The 16308-nt window shown below is 46.2% G+C and overlaps 1 protein-coding gene across 1 annotated transcript in view; it reads left to right on the top strand.

The window, feature by feature from the left end:
* LOC126329990 (ATP-dependent RNA helicase DDX3X-like) overlaps nucleotides 1-16308 on the top strand; it is a gene marked incomplete in the record, with an annotated part of 151391 nt that overhangs the window by 49216 nt on the left and 85867 nt on the right. Inside the window, 1 exon segment of the mRNA XM_049996279.1 lies at nucleotides 3311-3470. Coding sequence (XP_049852236.1) covers nucleotides 3311-3470 — 160 coding nt within the window.

The following is a 16308-nucleotide window of genomic DNA, read 5'->3' as shown; positions in this document are numbered from 1 at the left end:
AGAGAAGAGCTCTGAGAGCTGGAAGTACAGTTGCCAGTATTAGACACGGATGGGCAGTGAGCCAGAGGTGGGGGGAGTTGGGTGACGGACCTTCCCATCCCACCCTTCAGCCCGCAGCAACACTCAGCTCCTTCAGAACCTAAAAATGCCACGTCATTCATTGCAACATTCCTGTAGGGGCAGCATTCTGCTGACTGATGTGTTCCTTGATGGAATATTTTTTCACATGCGCTACCAGTGTTTGTCACCTTACACACACACACACACACACACACACACACACACACACACACACACACACACACACACACACACACACATTCTTTAATGATATTGCATCTATTTGACGGCAACAATGTTTATTTTATTGTTGTTCAGTTCAGATTTCACTGTATTTCATACTATTCTGATACCTTTTGACATATAAATAAGTTAGAGTACTCTGGATCATGTAACAATAAAAGAAAAATTATTACAGTCAAAATGAATTAATGTCATTAAAAAAATTACCATGACTGTGATTCCAGCCAAAATAAAAATTAAACAGTCAGATTTTGAACATTACAAGGTAAAGCAAATTAAACAAATGTCACGTGTAAAATATTAAATAAGGATGCTATCTCTCTTTTTTTTTTATGCAGGAGAATGGAAACCCCCAGATAATCATCTGATTGGTCATCTCTTGTCATGACCACATAGTCTTCGGTGTCTTAGCTGCTGTTGTCCTCATTGTCTTATAAAGAAATCACAATATTATGAATGGATTCTTCTCTTACGCCTTCTTCTATATTTGACCTTGTAATCTCTTTCCACACATGGGTCACGATGTTCTTCCAATTTTCTGGCGTTATTTGTGGGACAGCCACATTTACCAGCCTCTCTCTGTCCCGCAACATAAAGGTTTTGTTTTGCTCCCCAACATCTGCTTTTATTTGAGCCCAGATCAGTTCAGTTGCATTATAATGGCAGTGGTATGGTGGAAGATGTATAACTTTGTGGCCATGGTTATCTGGTAATGTATCAATCGCATAATGTGTCTTCTGCGGCTTGTATTGTTTCACTAATTCCAGAAGTTCTGCTTTGCTCATATTCTGTTGAAAGCCTATTTTATTATCGTTCAACCAGCTGACTATTTAGACTCTCCTTGCAGCAGCTGTTGGTGCCTTATTTAATTGTACAGAATGGGGCGGCACATTGTCCATTACAAAAACACTACCAGAACTGACGTTTGGTAGCAAACTAGTAATGAACCAGTGTTTTAATGTATCTGCATTCATGTCCTTGTGGTAGTCGACAGTTGTTTTGACTGAAGCATCATCATAGCACCGGGCACAAAACCTTTCTTTGAGCGAGCATGAACTATAATTAGTCGCCCTCCCTTATCAGTTGGCACACTCGTAGTTCTGTGGCGTGTGTCATCAGTCCATGCGACGGGACATGCATGACGCACGTTGACCCACGTTTCATCAATCGATATATTTTCCGGATTCACTGGTAGCAACTCGCACAGGAAACTTCATCTCCATGCTACAATGTTCCCACACTCCATTAATACGTTTTGTCCTGAGAACTTTTTCCACCATAAGCCAATTTTTTTCAAAACAATGGAGAGACTTGTCATTTTGTCTGTGAACAAACCACTTTCCGACAGTGATGCCATCAACTTTTGAAGTGTCATATACTCTTTCCTGCTGTTGTACACATATGTGTTGCCTGATAGCATTTTTGTCAAAGTTGTCTGTTTGTCACATGACACGCTCTCTTCCTTGACTTTCCATATGTCACAATAACAGGGCTCACAGCTGAATTGGCAGCCTCTTTATCATTTGTGACACTTTTCACTGTTACTGTAGAGATGTTCAATGCTTCTGCCACTATGTCAACAACTTTACTCACTGATATCAAAGGCCCGCCATTGTCCCTTTCCCTTTCAAAGTAAACACGCAATATGTATGTATATTTGTGTGCTTGGGATTTCAGCGTAACTCATTTCCCAAAATCCCTCTTCTCTGCCCTACAGGCAGCCATTTTCCACTTATCCACACTATTCCACATATACACACAGTAAGAAACAGAAGTAGCGTAATGCAGACGTATACACGCAAACCTGAATGTAGCACGTGGTGCAACTGACTGAAAGCAGCTGCCGCCCAGCACTACGGCAACACTGGGGTGTTGCCACGGTAATGTAAATAAAAGGTCGTGATCTGATTGACCATCGTGAAGCGTGTGCGCCAAGGCCGCATCAGCTGTCAGAGCTCTTCTCTCGCCATATGAAATATAGGCCCTTAATCTTTTGAAGAGGTGGATTCACAGAAATGACACACACAAATTGCGGAACAACTTTGCTTTGTATATTTTGCTGCTAATTACCCATTTCGATGAAGCTCTGGTCGGCATGCAAGATACGTGTTCTTCTGGTTGATTGCTGCATATTAGATAGTAAGCAGGTTGTTGTGAAGTGTGAGAATATTTCCTTACTTAATTCATGAATAAACAGCAAAGGCTAAGGCAGATTGTTTTTCATTTGGGAAACTGATGACTTTAAGATCTGCTCTTATCTCCTGAACATTCAGAACTTTTGTAATAATTTAACATTGTGGGTATAGTCTTTGTTTTGAATAAGAATAATAATTTGGACTCAAAACATAAAACTTTAATCCTGTATTTATATTAAGAGATTGACATTTAACATTGCCCCTTTCCCCTAATCTCTGTACATAAAGTTTACATAGACATGCTGTACTGGCGACTGATATTATTATGTAGTACTGCAGATCTGAGCAGTAAGGTTAATATGATTAGCAGAAAATGCTTTTTGCATTCAAAACAGGGTACTGGTCCTCTACTGAAGCTGTTAATACAGTTGCTTCGTGTTTGTTCACTGTCCACACTTTTTAAGATTTGTGACTCTTGACAATTTTGACAAAATCTATGCAGGAGATTTCTGCGCCTCATTGCTTTATTTTAGTGACTGTTTAACAGTAGTTGAGATGAAGTTTTCATATTTGAGAAGCCATGCAGCTAAGCCTCTAAATTTTTGAACCTTACTAAACAACACATATTGTGCATCATTTATCTCAGCTTGTGGCAATACCATAACAAAGTATACAAAAACCTCACCATCTTTTTAAATTAAGACATGTTTGCCTAATTTATAATTTTTGTAACCACCTCTCCTCCCTCTCCCCCCTCCCTCTCTCCCCTCCCCACCCCCTCTCCTCCCTACTCCCGTCTCATTCACTGCACTTCTTTATCTGTCCCTGTCGTGTTGAAGAATAAATGTAATGGCATCAACTAAATATTTCAGCCAGCAAACAGAGCACAGAGTACAGTGGCAGCAGTAGCAGCAGTGGAGGTGGTGGCAGCACAAGTTACCGGGGGCGCCGAAACGATGGTTATTCGAGTACCAGTAACCAATGTGCCAATGGTGATGGCTGGGGAGATAGTAGAGACTACAGGAGCTCCAGGTAAAGTCCTAAAACAAGTATATTTTTTGCTGTCTGTCTTTTTCTTGATGCAGTAAATTCTGTATACCTTGGAAATTTATGCACGTGAAAGGTTTATTGAATAAAATTTCAGATATCGGAAGTACTAGAAAATGTTGGACTAAGTCTCAGGATCAAAGATGCATTTTGAAAAAGGGGGTTTTTATCCTTTAATCTGAGTATTTTTTTTCTTTTGTGTTGATTCTGGCTTTTAGCCTCTGATTTTAAACTGAGTTTTTAAAGTGTTCTTGGTGGTTGGCTTTTCCTCTTTTTCTCTATGGTCGGCCAACCACTGTCACACTGTGTGTTTTAATTTGTTTTGACTGGTCTGTCAGAGTATTTCATGTCCTGTTTCGTCTGCTGTCTTTCCTGTTGTTCATTTTTTTATTCTCTTCGGGTGGTTTTAGTTTTTATGGAACAAGGGACCGATGACCATAGTAGTCTGGTCCCTTTAATCCCACAAACCAATCAACCAACCATTTTGAAAAACACCACATGCAAGTTTCTAGTCTCCATGTGGAATATTCTTGCTCCAGACTGCAGTAACAGCCTTTTGGCTCACATAGTAATCATTATTGCATACCTAATTACTTATTATGAATGTCCGGAACATTTTCAATGTATTTATCTTAGTTATCCTCCCCCCTCCCCCCCTTCAACATGGACCATAGCACAATGGAGTGGCTCCTGTATCTCAGTGATAGACAGCTGTATCACAGGTATACCCACATTGCGGCGGGGCGGGATGTTGGGGGGGGGGGGGTGCGTTGAGGAGGGGGGATCTATAGACAGGCCAGACTAACCTATGGCTGTGGAAAGGGGCAGAAGGCTTTCCATTAATTGTAGGGGGGGCAACAGTCTGGATGAATGACCGATGTGGTGTAGCATTAGCCAACATGGCCTTCCTATGTTGGTAATGAGAATAACTGAAAGTAAAGGGAAACTTCAGCTGTTACATTTCTGGGGGGCATGGAGCTCTTCTGAATGACTTAATGGTGATAGTATCCTCTTGGGTATGTGAAGAGAGACAGGCACCAGTTTTAAAAACTAGATTTTTAATTGCAAAATATTTACAGAAGCAAATGTACACTCTGACTAGAATTTATCGGATGTGAGCTACAGGTTAAAATTGAATAAATTGCAGAATGCAGTGAATTGAGGTATGCAATCTGGACAGGTTGCTGAATTTTCAAGGGAATATAGGTAACGACTGACTGAAACAAGGGAAAGGAATGCAATAGATGATTGCTAATGTTGAGAGGAGAAATATGCAGCATAGACAAGACAGGACCAAATAGAAGTTGTTCATCTATATGTATACTCTGCTAGCCACCAAGCGGTGTGTGGTGGAGGGCATAATTCGCGCCAAAGTCAGATTCCTTGAGTTGCCTAGAAGGGCGATGGGATGTTGGGTTCTGCTTAATAGATCCTGTGTTACACACAGGAGCTGGCTACATGGGTCAAAGGGACAAGTGTTGATTGGACAATTTTTTTAAAGGAGGAGGTGGGAAAGTACAAGAAGGCTACACTGTTGAAGGGTACAGGTCAAACACAGGGGTAGACTAAGGAAACAGTCATAAGTACCAGACCTCCATATGCTGATAGAAAGCATTGAAATTCAAATCTTCATAAGCATTGAAACTGGCTAAAACTGAGAAGAGTTCACCTGAAATTTTTCTAAAGGATTTAATGGTTTTTGGAAAGTATAGATTGAATACAGTTGATGGAAGGGTGTTGATGTCAGTAGTAGTTTATAGTGAAATTGAAGTAGATAGACCTTTAGTTAGTAAGGGTGCTTCGGGAACCTAAATGGGAATACCTGGAGCGAAGGCAACATCCTTTTCAAGAAACGCAGCTGAGAAAATTTAAGGGCTGGCACTTGAAGCTGACTGCCGAACGATTCTACTGCCGCCAAGAAATGTGTGTAAGGACCACGAGGATAAGAGAAATTATGGCTCGTAAGGAGGTTTGTAGACAGTCATTTGCTAGTGGAATGGAAAGGGAAATGACAAGTAGTGGTGCAGAGTACCCTCCACCATGTACTGTATGGTGGCTTGCGGAGTATTGAAGATTATCTTCACTGCTACAGTTAGGTGGTGCCTGTGGGGAGCCCTTGATTGAAGTGGGTGGCATCAGGGCAGACATTTTGCACATGAAACATATCAAACAATATAATAGGTATACTGATACTTGATATGACTGTCTTAAGTGACAGGTATTGGTATATCAATTTGGGCAGTTATAATCTGACTACTTTCCTTAAGAGTCAAGCCTGACTGTGAAGTGTCTGTTTCTTTCTGAAACAAAAAAAGAACAGGAATAATGTTTCTATAACAGCACATACCATAGTTTCACATCTGAGGTCCAGATTGTACATTTATGCTCTGCAAACCACCATTAGGAGCACGGCAGAGGGTACATTCCATTGTAACAGTTATTAGGATTTCTTCCCATTCCATTCACGTGCGGCAGCATGGGAACAGCTATTTGAATGCCCCCCACCTCATATCTATCTCTCTCCCCTTCCCCCCCTCTCTCTCCCCTTCCCCCCTCTCTCTCCCCTCTCCCTCCCCTCTCTCTCCCCTTCCCCCCTCTCTCTCCCCTTCCCCCCTCTCTCTCCCCTTCCCCCCTCTCTCTCCCCTTCCCCCTCTCTCTCCCCTTCCCCCCTCTCTCTCCCCTTCCCCCTCTCTCTCCCCTTCCCCCTCTCTCTCCCCTTCCCCCCTCTCTCTCCCCTTCCCCCCTCTCTCTCCCCTTCCCCCCTCTCTCTCCCCTTCCCCCCTCTCTCTCCCCTTCCCCCCTCTCTCTCCCCTTCCCCCCTCTCTCTCCCCTTCCCCCCTCTCTCTCCCCTTCCCCCCTCTCTCTCCCCTTCCCCCCTCTCTCTCCCCTTCCCCCCTCTCTCTCCCCTTCCCCCCTCTCTCTCCCCTTCCCCCCTCTCTCTCTCTGTCTCGCGTGTGTTTCCCCCCTCTCTCTCCCCTTCCCCCCTCTCTCTCCCCTTCCCCCCTCTCTCTCCCCTTCCCCCCTCTCTCTCCCCTTCCCCCCTCTCTCTCCCCTTCCCCCCTCTCTCTCCCCTTCCCCCCTCTCTCTCCCCTTCCCCCCTCTCTCTCCCCTTCCCCCCTCTCTCTCCCCTTCCCCCCTCTCTCTCCCCTTCCCCCCTCTCTCTCCCCTTCCCCCCTCTCTCTCCCCTTCCCCCCCTCTCTCTCCCCTTCCCCCCTCTCTCTCCCCTTCCCCCCTCGCTCTCCCCTTCCCCCCTCGCTCTCCCCTTCCCCCCTCGCTCTCCCCTTCCCCCCTCGCTCTCCCCTTCCCCCCTCGCTCTCCCCTTCCCCCCTCGCTCTCCCCTTCCCCCCTCGCTCTCCCCTTCCCCCCTCGCTCTCCCCCTTCCCCCCTCGCTCTCCCCCTTCCCCCCTCGCTCTCCCCTTCCCCCCTCGCTCTCCCCTTCCCCCCTCGCTCTCCCCTTCCCCCCTCGCTCTCCCCTTCCCCCCTCGCTCTCCCCTTCCCCCCTCGCTCTCCCCTTCCCCCCTCGCTCTCCCCTTCCCCCCTCGCTCTCCCCTTCCCCCCTCGCTCTCCCCTTCCCCCCTCGCTCTCCCCTTCCCCCCTCGCTCTCCCCTTCCCCCCTCGCTCTCCCCTTCCCCCCTCGCTCTCCCCTTCCCCCCCCTCGCTCTCCCCTTCCCCCCCCTCGCTCTCCCCTTCCCCCCCCTCGCTCTCCCCTCCCCCCCCCTCGCTCTCCCCTTCCCCCCCCCCTCGCTCTCCCCTTCCCCCCCCCTCGTTCTCCCCTTCCCCCCCCCTCGCTCTCCCCTTCCCCCCCCCCCTCGCTCTCCCCTTCCCCCCCCCCCTCGCTCTCCCCTTCCCCCCCCCCTCGCTCTCCCCTTCCCCCCCCCCCTCGCTCTCCCCTTCCCCCCCCCCCTCGCTCTCCCCTTCCCCCCCCCTCGCTCTCCCCTTCCCCCCCCCCCCTCGCTCTCCCCTTCCCCCCCCCCCCCCCTCGCTCTCCCCTTCCCCCCCCCTCGCTCTCCCCTTCCCCCCCCCCTCGCTCTCCCTCCCCCCTCCCCCCCTCGCTCTCCCCTTCCCCCCCCCTCGCTCTCCCCTTCCCCCCCTCGCTCTCCCCTCCCCCCCCTCGCTCTCTCCCCTTCCCCCCCCCTCGCTCTCTCCCCTTCCCCCCCCCTCGCTCTCTCCCCTTCCCCCCCCCTCGCTCTCTCCCCTTCGCCCCCCCCTCTCTCTCCCCTTCGCCCCCCCCCTCTCTCTCTCCTTCGCCCCCCCTCTCTCTCCCCTTCGCCCCCCCTCTCTCTCCCCCTCCCCCCTCTCTCTCCCCCCTTCCCCCCCTCCCTCTCTCTCCCCCTTCCCCCCTCTCTCTCTCCCCCTTCCCCCCCTCTCTCTCTCTCCCCCCTTCCCCCCCTCTCTCTCTCTCCCCCCTTCCCCCCCTCTCTCTCTCTCCCCCCTTCCCCCCCTCTCTCTCTCTCCCCCCTTCCCCCCTCTCTCTCTCCCCCCTTCCCCCCTCTCTCTCCCCCCTTCCTCCCTCTCTCTCCCCCTTCCCCCCCTCTCTCTCCCCCCTTCCCCCCCTCTCTCTCCCCCCTTCCCCCCTCTCTCTCTCCCCCCTTCCCCCCTCTCTCTCTCCCCCCTTCCCCCCTCTCTCTCTCCCCCCTTCCCCCCTCTCTCTCTCCCCCCTTCCCCCTCTCTCTCTCCCCCTTCCTCCCTCTCTCTCTCCCCCCTTCCCCCCTCTCTCTCTCCCCCCTTCCCCCCTCTCTCTCTCTCCCCTTCCCCCCCCCTCTCTCTCTCCCCTTCCCCCCTCTCTCTCTCTCCCCTTCCCCCCCCCTCTCTCTCTCCCCTTCCCCCCTCTCTCTCTCCCCCCTTCCCCCCCTCTCTCCCCCCCTTCCCCCCCTCTCTGTCCCCCCTTCCCCCCTCTCTCTGTCCCCCCTTCCCCCCCTCTCTCTCTCCCTTTCCCCCCTCTCTCTCTCCCTTTCCCCCCTCTCTCTCTCTCCCCCTTTCCCCCCCTCTCTCTCTCCCCCTTTCCCCCCCTCTCTCTCTCTCTCCCTTTCCCCCCCTCTCTCTCTCTCTCCCTTTCCCCCCCTCTCTCTCTCTCTCCCTTTCCCCCCCTCTCTCTCTCTCTCCCTTTCCCCCCCTCTCTCTCTCTCTCCCTTTCCCCCCCTCTCTCTCTCTCTCCCTTTCCCCCCCTCTCTCTCCTCTTCCCACCTCTCTCCCCTCCATGGAGGCATATCTGGATCGGATGGAGGGTCACCTAAAAGAACCTTGTGTGCACTCCACACACAGTCCACTACCTGAGTAGCAGTGTCTGATGTGTAGTGCACGCCTGCTCCTTTTAGAGGAACCCTACTGTTCTCAAGCCTATGGTGCAAGTCCAGGAAGTCAAAGCCTAACTTGTCACAGAACCTTCGAAGTCTCTGGATCTACCATTGACACACCACTCGCAGTCATGTGGACGAGTAATGACTGATTCTGTACTTTTGAAGAGGAGACAGGATTCACAGGAGGTACCCGTGGTACAGGTATCGCAGGTACACGACTCTCGGGAGCTCTTGCAACACACAGATTCGCAGCAGCTGCCAATTGTTTGACAGTATTCAGGGCTATTTCCAGGTGCTTACAAATGCCAACCAAGTCATCCCATGTTTGAGAACAGCATTCACAGTGGGGTTGCATTTTGGCTGGTGCAGTGTATTAAAAGGCAGTGAAAAATTAACTTTTTAAAAATTAAGACCACTGATTATTTTTTAATTTGTTGAGCTAAAAAGTTGCTAATTCCCTGTAAGAAGTGAAATAAATACAGAAAATGAGATTTCTACAAAGGCAATACAAAAACCTGTTGCAAAAATTACTAGTTCACTAAAACATTTTGAGGTTAATTATAGTTGTGACAAATACCTTTACGGGGAGGAGATGGTTCAGGATATCCACGTACTGGATAAATTACGTGAGAAAAGAGCCAGGTTGCTGTGTTCACTAAATTTTTTACTGAAATGTAGAAACAATAACTTGATTCCAACTTTCGCCAGAGTTGTTCATTTTATTAATAGTGTGGCCGCCAACAATATAAAACGCAAGGCGAGTCTGGCTTTATTAAGAGAACGAATCCGTTATACGCGTCGTGAGTTAGACACTGTTGCCAGGAATTTATATTATTTACATCTGAAGATTGCAGCAAGATGTTCTTCCCTTAGCTGGGACTGGATTGACTGTGTATCTTGGGCCAAGGCAGACTGGGCTCACAGGAACAGTACGAACAGGCAAAGTGCGAAGTTTAGCCAACTCGTAACACGAAAGCCGCAAGAAGCTATCTCTGGACGATCCGTGGTGAACCTTACGGAGAAATCGTTTGACGATGCGACGATGTCAGTGCTTGCGAAAGGTTTAAACTTCGCCCCTACTCCTGTTTCACTGCCTTTAACGGATTTCATCAGTTCCATTGAGGAAGCTATTAGACGTCTCCCTGCGGATAATGCAGACGAAATTCGACGTGAATCTTGCCGAACGTTGTTGAAATGTGCGCCACAACGGAGTAACATCTCGCCAGCTGAAAGAGCTGCTCTCCGCAGCCTCAGAGAAGATACTAGCACAGTCGTACTGCCTGTGGACAAGGGTAACGCCACAGTTCTTCTGACAAGGGAAACCTACAACGAGAAGATATATTGTCAGCTAAATGATTCCACGTACCGCAGAATTGAAAAGGACCCAACAAGCCGAATATCAAGGAAAACTGCTGCCCTTTTGAACGACTGTTCTCTACCTGAACAAATTATCAAGAGATTGAGACCACACAATGCAGTACCACCAAGACTCTACGGTCTTCCCAAGATACACAAGGATGGTGCCCCACTACGATTAATAGTGAGTAATATTGGTGCTGCCACCTATTCTACAGCAAAATATCTGGCCTCACTACTAAAGCCGTATGTGGGTAAGTGTTGCCACCATATACGTAATTCCGAGGATTTTGTCAGTCGCTTGAAGGAAGTTAAGCTTAACAGCTCGGATTTATTAGTCAGCTTTGATGTGGTCTCACTATTTACCAGGTTGCTGTGTTCACTAAATTTTTTACTGAAATGTAGAAACAATAACTTGATTCCAACTTTCGCCAGAGTTGTTCATTTTATTAATAGTGTGGCCGCCAACAATATAAAACGCAAGGCGAGTCTGGCTTTATTAAGAGAACGAATCCGTTATACGCGTCGTGAGTTAGACACTGTTGCCAGGAATTTATATTATTTACATCTGAAGATTGCAGCAAGATGTTCTTCCCTTAGCTGGGACTGGATTGACTGTGTATCTTGGGCCAAGGCAGACTGGGCTCACAGGAACAGTACGAACAGGCAAAGTGCGAAGTTTAGCCAACTCGTAACACGAAAGCCGCAAGAAGCTATCTCTGGACGATCCGTGGTGAACCTTACGGAGAAATCGTTTGACGATGCGACGATGTCAGTGCTTGCGAAAGGTTTAAACTTCGCCCCTACTCCTGTTTCACTGCCTTTAACGGATTTCATCAGTTCCATTGAGGAAGCTATTAGACGTCTCCCTGCGGATAATGCAGACGAAATTCGACGTGAATCTTGCCGAACGTTGTTGAAATGTGCGCCACAACGGAGTAACATCTCGCCAGCTGAAAGAGCTGCTCTCCGCAGCCTCAGAGAAGATACTAGCACAGTCGTACTGCCTGTGGACAAGGGTAACGCCACAGTTCTTCTGACAAGGGAAACCTACAACGAGAAGATATATTGTCAGCTAAATGATTCCACGTACCGCAGAATTGAAAAGGACCCAACAAGCCGAATATCAAGGAAAACTGCTGCCCTTTTGAACGACTGTTCTCTACCTGAACAAATTATCAAGAGATTGAGACCACACAATGCAGTACCACCAAGACTCTACGGTCTTCCCAAGATACACAAGGATGGTGCCCCACTACGATTAATAGTGAGTAATATTGGTGCTGCCACCTATTCTACAGCAAAATATCTGGCCTCACTACTAAAGCCGTATGTGGGTAAGTGTTGCCACCATATACGTAATTCCGAGGATTTTGTCAGTCGCTTGAAGGAAGTTAAGCTTAACAGCTCGGATTTATTAGTCAGCTTTGATGTGGTCTCACTATTTACCAAAGTGCCTTTAATGGAATCGTTACATCTTATTGGTAACTTATTCAGTGCAGAAATGACGGCCTTGTTTGAACATATACTCTCCTCAACGTACTTTCTATTCAATGACGAATTCTTTGAACAAACAGACGGCATCGCCATGGGGAGCCCTTTGTCCCCTGTGGTAGCTAATCTCTTTATGGAGGACTTTGAGGAGAAAGCACTTGAGTCTGCTGTCTTAAAGCCTACGGTCTTCTGGCGGTACGTAGATGATACTTTTGTTGTATGGCCTCATGGCAGACAGGAACTGGAGAAATTCCTTCATCATTTAAACTCTTTACATGAGAACATCAAATTCACGATGGAGATTGAAAAAGATGGCACTTTACCATTTCTAGACGTGCTAGTATGCCGTAAAAATGATGGGTCATTAGGACATTCTGTGTACAGGAAACCGACTCACACAGATCTGTATCTCCAGGCGTCAAGCTGCCACCACCCAGCACAAACAGCCGGTGTTCTCAGTACCTTAATACATCGAGCGCATGTAATATCGGACGATGAAAACCTCCACGCAGAATTAGAACACTTGGAGAAGGTTTTTAAAGAGAATGGCTACACTTCACGCCAAATAAGAAAGGCAATGCGCAACTGTCATAACAAGAAGCAGCGCACTGAGGACGCTGATGACGACTTTAAATCAACTGCGTTTCTTCCATACGCCGGGAATGTGTCGTCGAAAATAGGCCGATTACTGAAGAAGAATAAAATCAAGGTTATCTTCCGTCCACCAGCAAAGAACCGGGCCCTGGTTGGATCCGTTAAAGACGATTTACAACTGAAGAAAGCAGGTGTCTACAAAATTCCCTGTGAATGTGGCTCTGCATATATTGGCCAGACGACAAGAACTGTCCATGAACGATGTACAGAACATGAAAGATACACCCGTCTGCGGCAACCGTCAAAATCGGCAGTAGCAGAGCACTGTATTTCATTGGGACATTCAATGGAATACAATGGAACAAAAATTTTAGCTCCGGTTTCCGGATTTTGGGATTCCGTAATCAAGGAATCAGTGGAAATACGTCTTGCCGATAATCTTATAAATCGTGACAACGGCTTTCAACTGGATAAAAATTGGAATCCTGTTACTAAAATTATACATTCACAGCGGAATAGACAGCGTCATTCGATACTCAATGACTAGATGATCTTTTACTTTCACCACCGAGGGCAGCACGTACAACTCGGCTATGCCGCGCATGTCAACACGTGCGCGAGAATCGGCATAAATACAGCAACTGCACTTGGGCTCTTCAGTAGTTGTGTACTCACATGATGATGGCCGGACGTCTCTGGGCCGAAATATCGTGGCAGAATGTCGACGGGATCCGGCTGCATACCCGGAAATTATTAGAAGAATTAATTATAGTTGTCTGCAAACCCGAATACAGAGTTCATGTATGATAAATGCAGATATAGGGTTATTCCTCGTTAAGGGAAAACTACATGTAACACAATATGTTAGTTAGAATATCTGCTACAGTGACTAAATTACAAATGCCTATTTACTACAGATTGCTCATAGATTATGCAAAAGACAAAGGTAACCTCCAAAAATTCTCAAATGTGTTTGTGTTGATATACAATGAAATAATGAAATTCAGGGATGGTATATTCTTTGCCAGAACTGTGAACCACAAATGTTGATTGCTATGAAATAAATTATATATCCGAAATGTGTAAATAAATGGGTGCATTGTACAGGTTTTTCAATTAACTTATTCTGTGTACACTTCTACACTCCTGTGCTGAAAAACAACACTGCAGCCTGAATTTACTTCAGGTAAAATTGCTAAAATGTGTAGCACCAGCAAAGCATGTTTTCTTCCTGTTGTAGATTAGTGAATTTCACAACAGTTATAGAATACAGTGAATCTTTGAAGTGGAAATTACCTCTTGTTTCTCTGACATTGCTGAACTGTTAGCAACATATAATGCAGAAATGTTCAGATGTAAGAATTACCATCCTAATTTCAGTGAATATCAACTTTTAATAGAATGCGATACCATATTGTTTTCCTAAACAGACCAGGCCAACTTACAGTTCACCCCTTTACAGCCTGGGAACTAAATACCATTTTGAAACACTGTAGAGGTACACCCGTAGGAGCAGACAACATTCACAATCAGATCCTTCAACATTTTAACGGATCCTTCAACACCTTAAAAACCATTCTACATACTAGTAGTTTCATTCAGTTTTCTATTCTACATATTTTTAGCAATAAGTGGCAAGATGGCGAATTTCCCTCAGAAAGGAGAGATAGTGTCACAGTACCTATATGAAATCAGGAAAAGACCCAAAAGATAGAAACTGCTACAGACTGAGCAACCTAACAACTAAATTGAGAAAATTATTAGAAAGGATGATTAATTCTGTCCCACAGCCCAATGTAATCTGCAGGGGGTCTGGTTGCTTAGCATGTCCTGTGGAAGGGGGCCTCCATCTGTTTTCTGTGTAGAGTAAGTGTCCCACCTTTACCCTTTTATCCCTCTCTCACCTCTGCTTTCTTCTCTCACTTGGTTTTCCCAATTCTTAGATACAATCCAGTAGATTGGTATTTGTCTTTTGTGTCCTTCCTGTACGGTTACTAATTTCCAGATTGACACACAAAGGGTTAAGGATCTGATGTCCTCATAGTTCGGTCCTTTTAATGCCATCAATCTATCCGTCCCAATATAATGTGACTTGAGAGTGGAGTGCTGGAATTTTTATGTTGAGAATGAGTTGTGGCTAAGAAAATTCCTGTATTGGTATCCTTTCTTAATTTGTCTTCAAACTGCTGACAGGTTCCAAGACAATCTTGACCTGGCGACCTTCTAAGAAGGTGGCTGGACTCCAGGTGCCACGTAAACACACAACTGCAGTGGCAATAGTAGCACATTTGTCAGCCGAGATGGGCAGAATAAGTTGAAAACAACCAACCTTGCTCTGTAACAGAAACCTGAATCACTAATGTACTAGGTTTCAAGCACCATCTGCTCCCGACAGTGTATCTAGCTCTCAGATTGGGCCCTTATCACTGCAATCAATAAAATAATAAATTAACCAAGCTCATAACCTCCTTAAATTATGTAAACAGTATAAAATCTTGGAAAGCTCATTGGTGAGTGTCTTAAAATATATTAAACTTTAACACACTTAAAATTTCGGTAACACTATATTTACAGCCAATAAGTTACACACACACACACACACACACACACACACACACACACACACACACACACAGAGAGAGAGAGAGAGAGAGAGAGAGAGAGAGAGAGAGAGAGAGAGAGAGAGAGAGAGAGAGAGAGAGAGAGAGACCACATAGTAAGGTGTTCGCCATACACACAATTAGCTATACCCAATCTACTGTCCATATCGAGCTCTCTTGAATCTTGTCTTGTCTTGTCTTGATGACTATTAAGTTATTTAAGCTAAGGCATTAACTTCTATGAGATTATGCAACTTATAATTAATGGGTGCTTACCCTTTTATTATACTGGCACTAGCTGAAGCATTATTTACACCTTGGCTGAGATTTGCTGCTTTCACTATTCAGACACTAGCCCAGTTAAAATAAGGTATCCAAAGCTCACGGCAGTAGCTAGGCCATAGGCAGGGATGTCTTTCTTAATCACAGATTAAGACACACACTGGGCGAGACAGTGAAAATCATTGTGCATGAGCACAATAATAGATTCCTTATCTATTCTTAATAGATTTCTTATCTATTCATTTACAGAATAATCAAACAATGGAAACTCCAGGTAGAAATATCAACAACAACAGGTAAAAACAGATGGCTACGTACCATAAAGAAGACGTGTTAAGGTGCATGCAGGCGCAGTTGTATAACTACTCAACTACTACTTGAACCACTTCTCTATTTGCAATCATTTTTTCAGTATGACATGAGCAGTGTGTCCACTAAAGCCAACTAAGGTTGCGGATAAAAGTTAGCCTGAGTCACTTACAATGAAACAAAGCAAACACGGTACAGTTTGAACAAACAACTTAAACTAGGTATGCTTTAAATGTGTGCATTTGAAAGCATTTGAGGAACACAACGCCAAGCAGAAAAATTATTAGGTTGACAATCAATTCAAAGTTCACTCGGACAAGACAGCTTGATCCTGAGATGATTTAAATTTATGTAGCATCACCATGTAATCGCGAATTTTAACTTGGTGCTCTTCTCACAAGAGTGGTGAACACACACTTCACACAATACAAAACAGCAGACAACAGTCTTGTCCTCTGTGGCATACAGGCTCCGCTCCGCCGCTCGACTGTTTGCATGAATAGTGCACTTTTCTTGTAACGAAGTTAGTATAAGCCCTGCCTCAGTTCCGACACTACACTTTAAAAACACTGACGGCAGATTAGGCTATTAGACTAGTAACTACAGCTTGTATATTCCACAACAGTTTCGTGCACCCACAACAGACATAAACATATTCCAATTAGCAACAATGTGTTAATGTGGAAACACGCAAGAGCAAAATCCAAATTCCAAATCTAGGACACCGACTGCTCGGGAGCGCATACTAAACCATAAGCAGAACTAAGCAACTATGGCCTTCCAGTCGATATCACAGGAAACCATCTTTATGATCACCATCAAGCTCTGAGCCAAAACCATAAGCACATCTACCTCTTAGGACAGTACCAGACAGTATATCACATCACTATG

The sequence above is a fragment of the Schistocerca gregaria genome, chromosome 2 (assembly GCF_023897955.1).
Source record: "Schistocerca gregaria isolate iqSchGreg1 chromosome 2, iqSchGreg1.2, whole genome shotgun sequence".
Classification (NCBI taxonomy): domain Eukaryota; kingdom Metazoa; phylum Arthropoda; class Insecta; order Orthoptera; family Acrididae; genus Schistocerca; species Schistocerca gregaria.
Note: the sequence above shows the minus strand (reverse complement) of the source record. Positions and strands in the feature narration are given on the sequence as shown.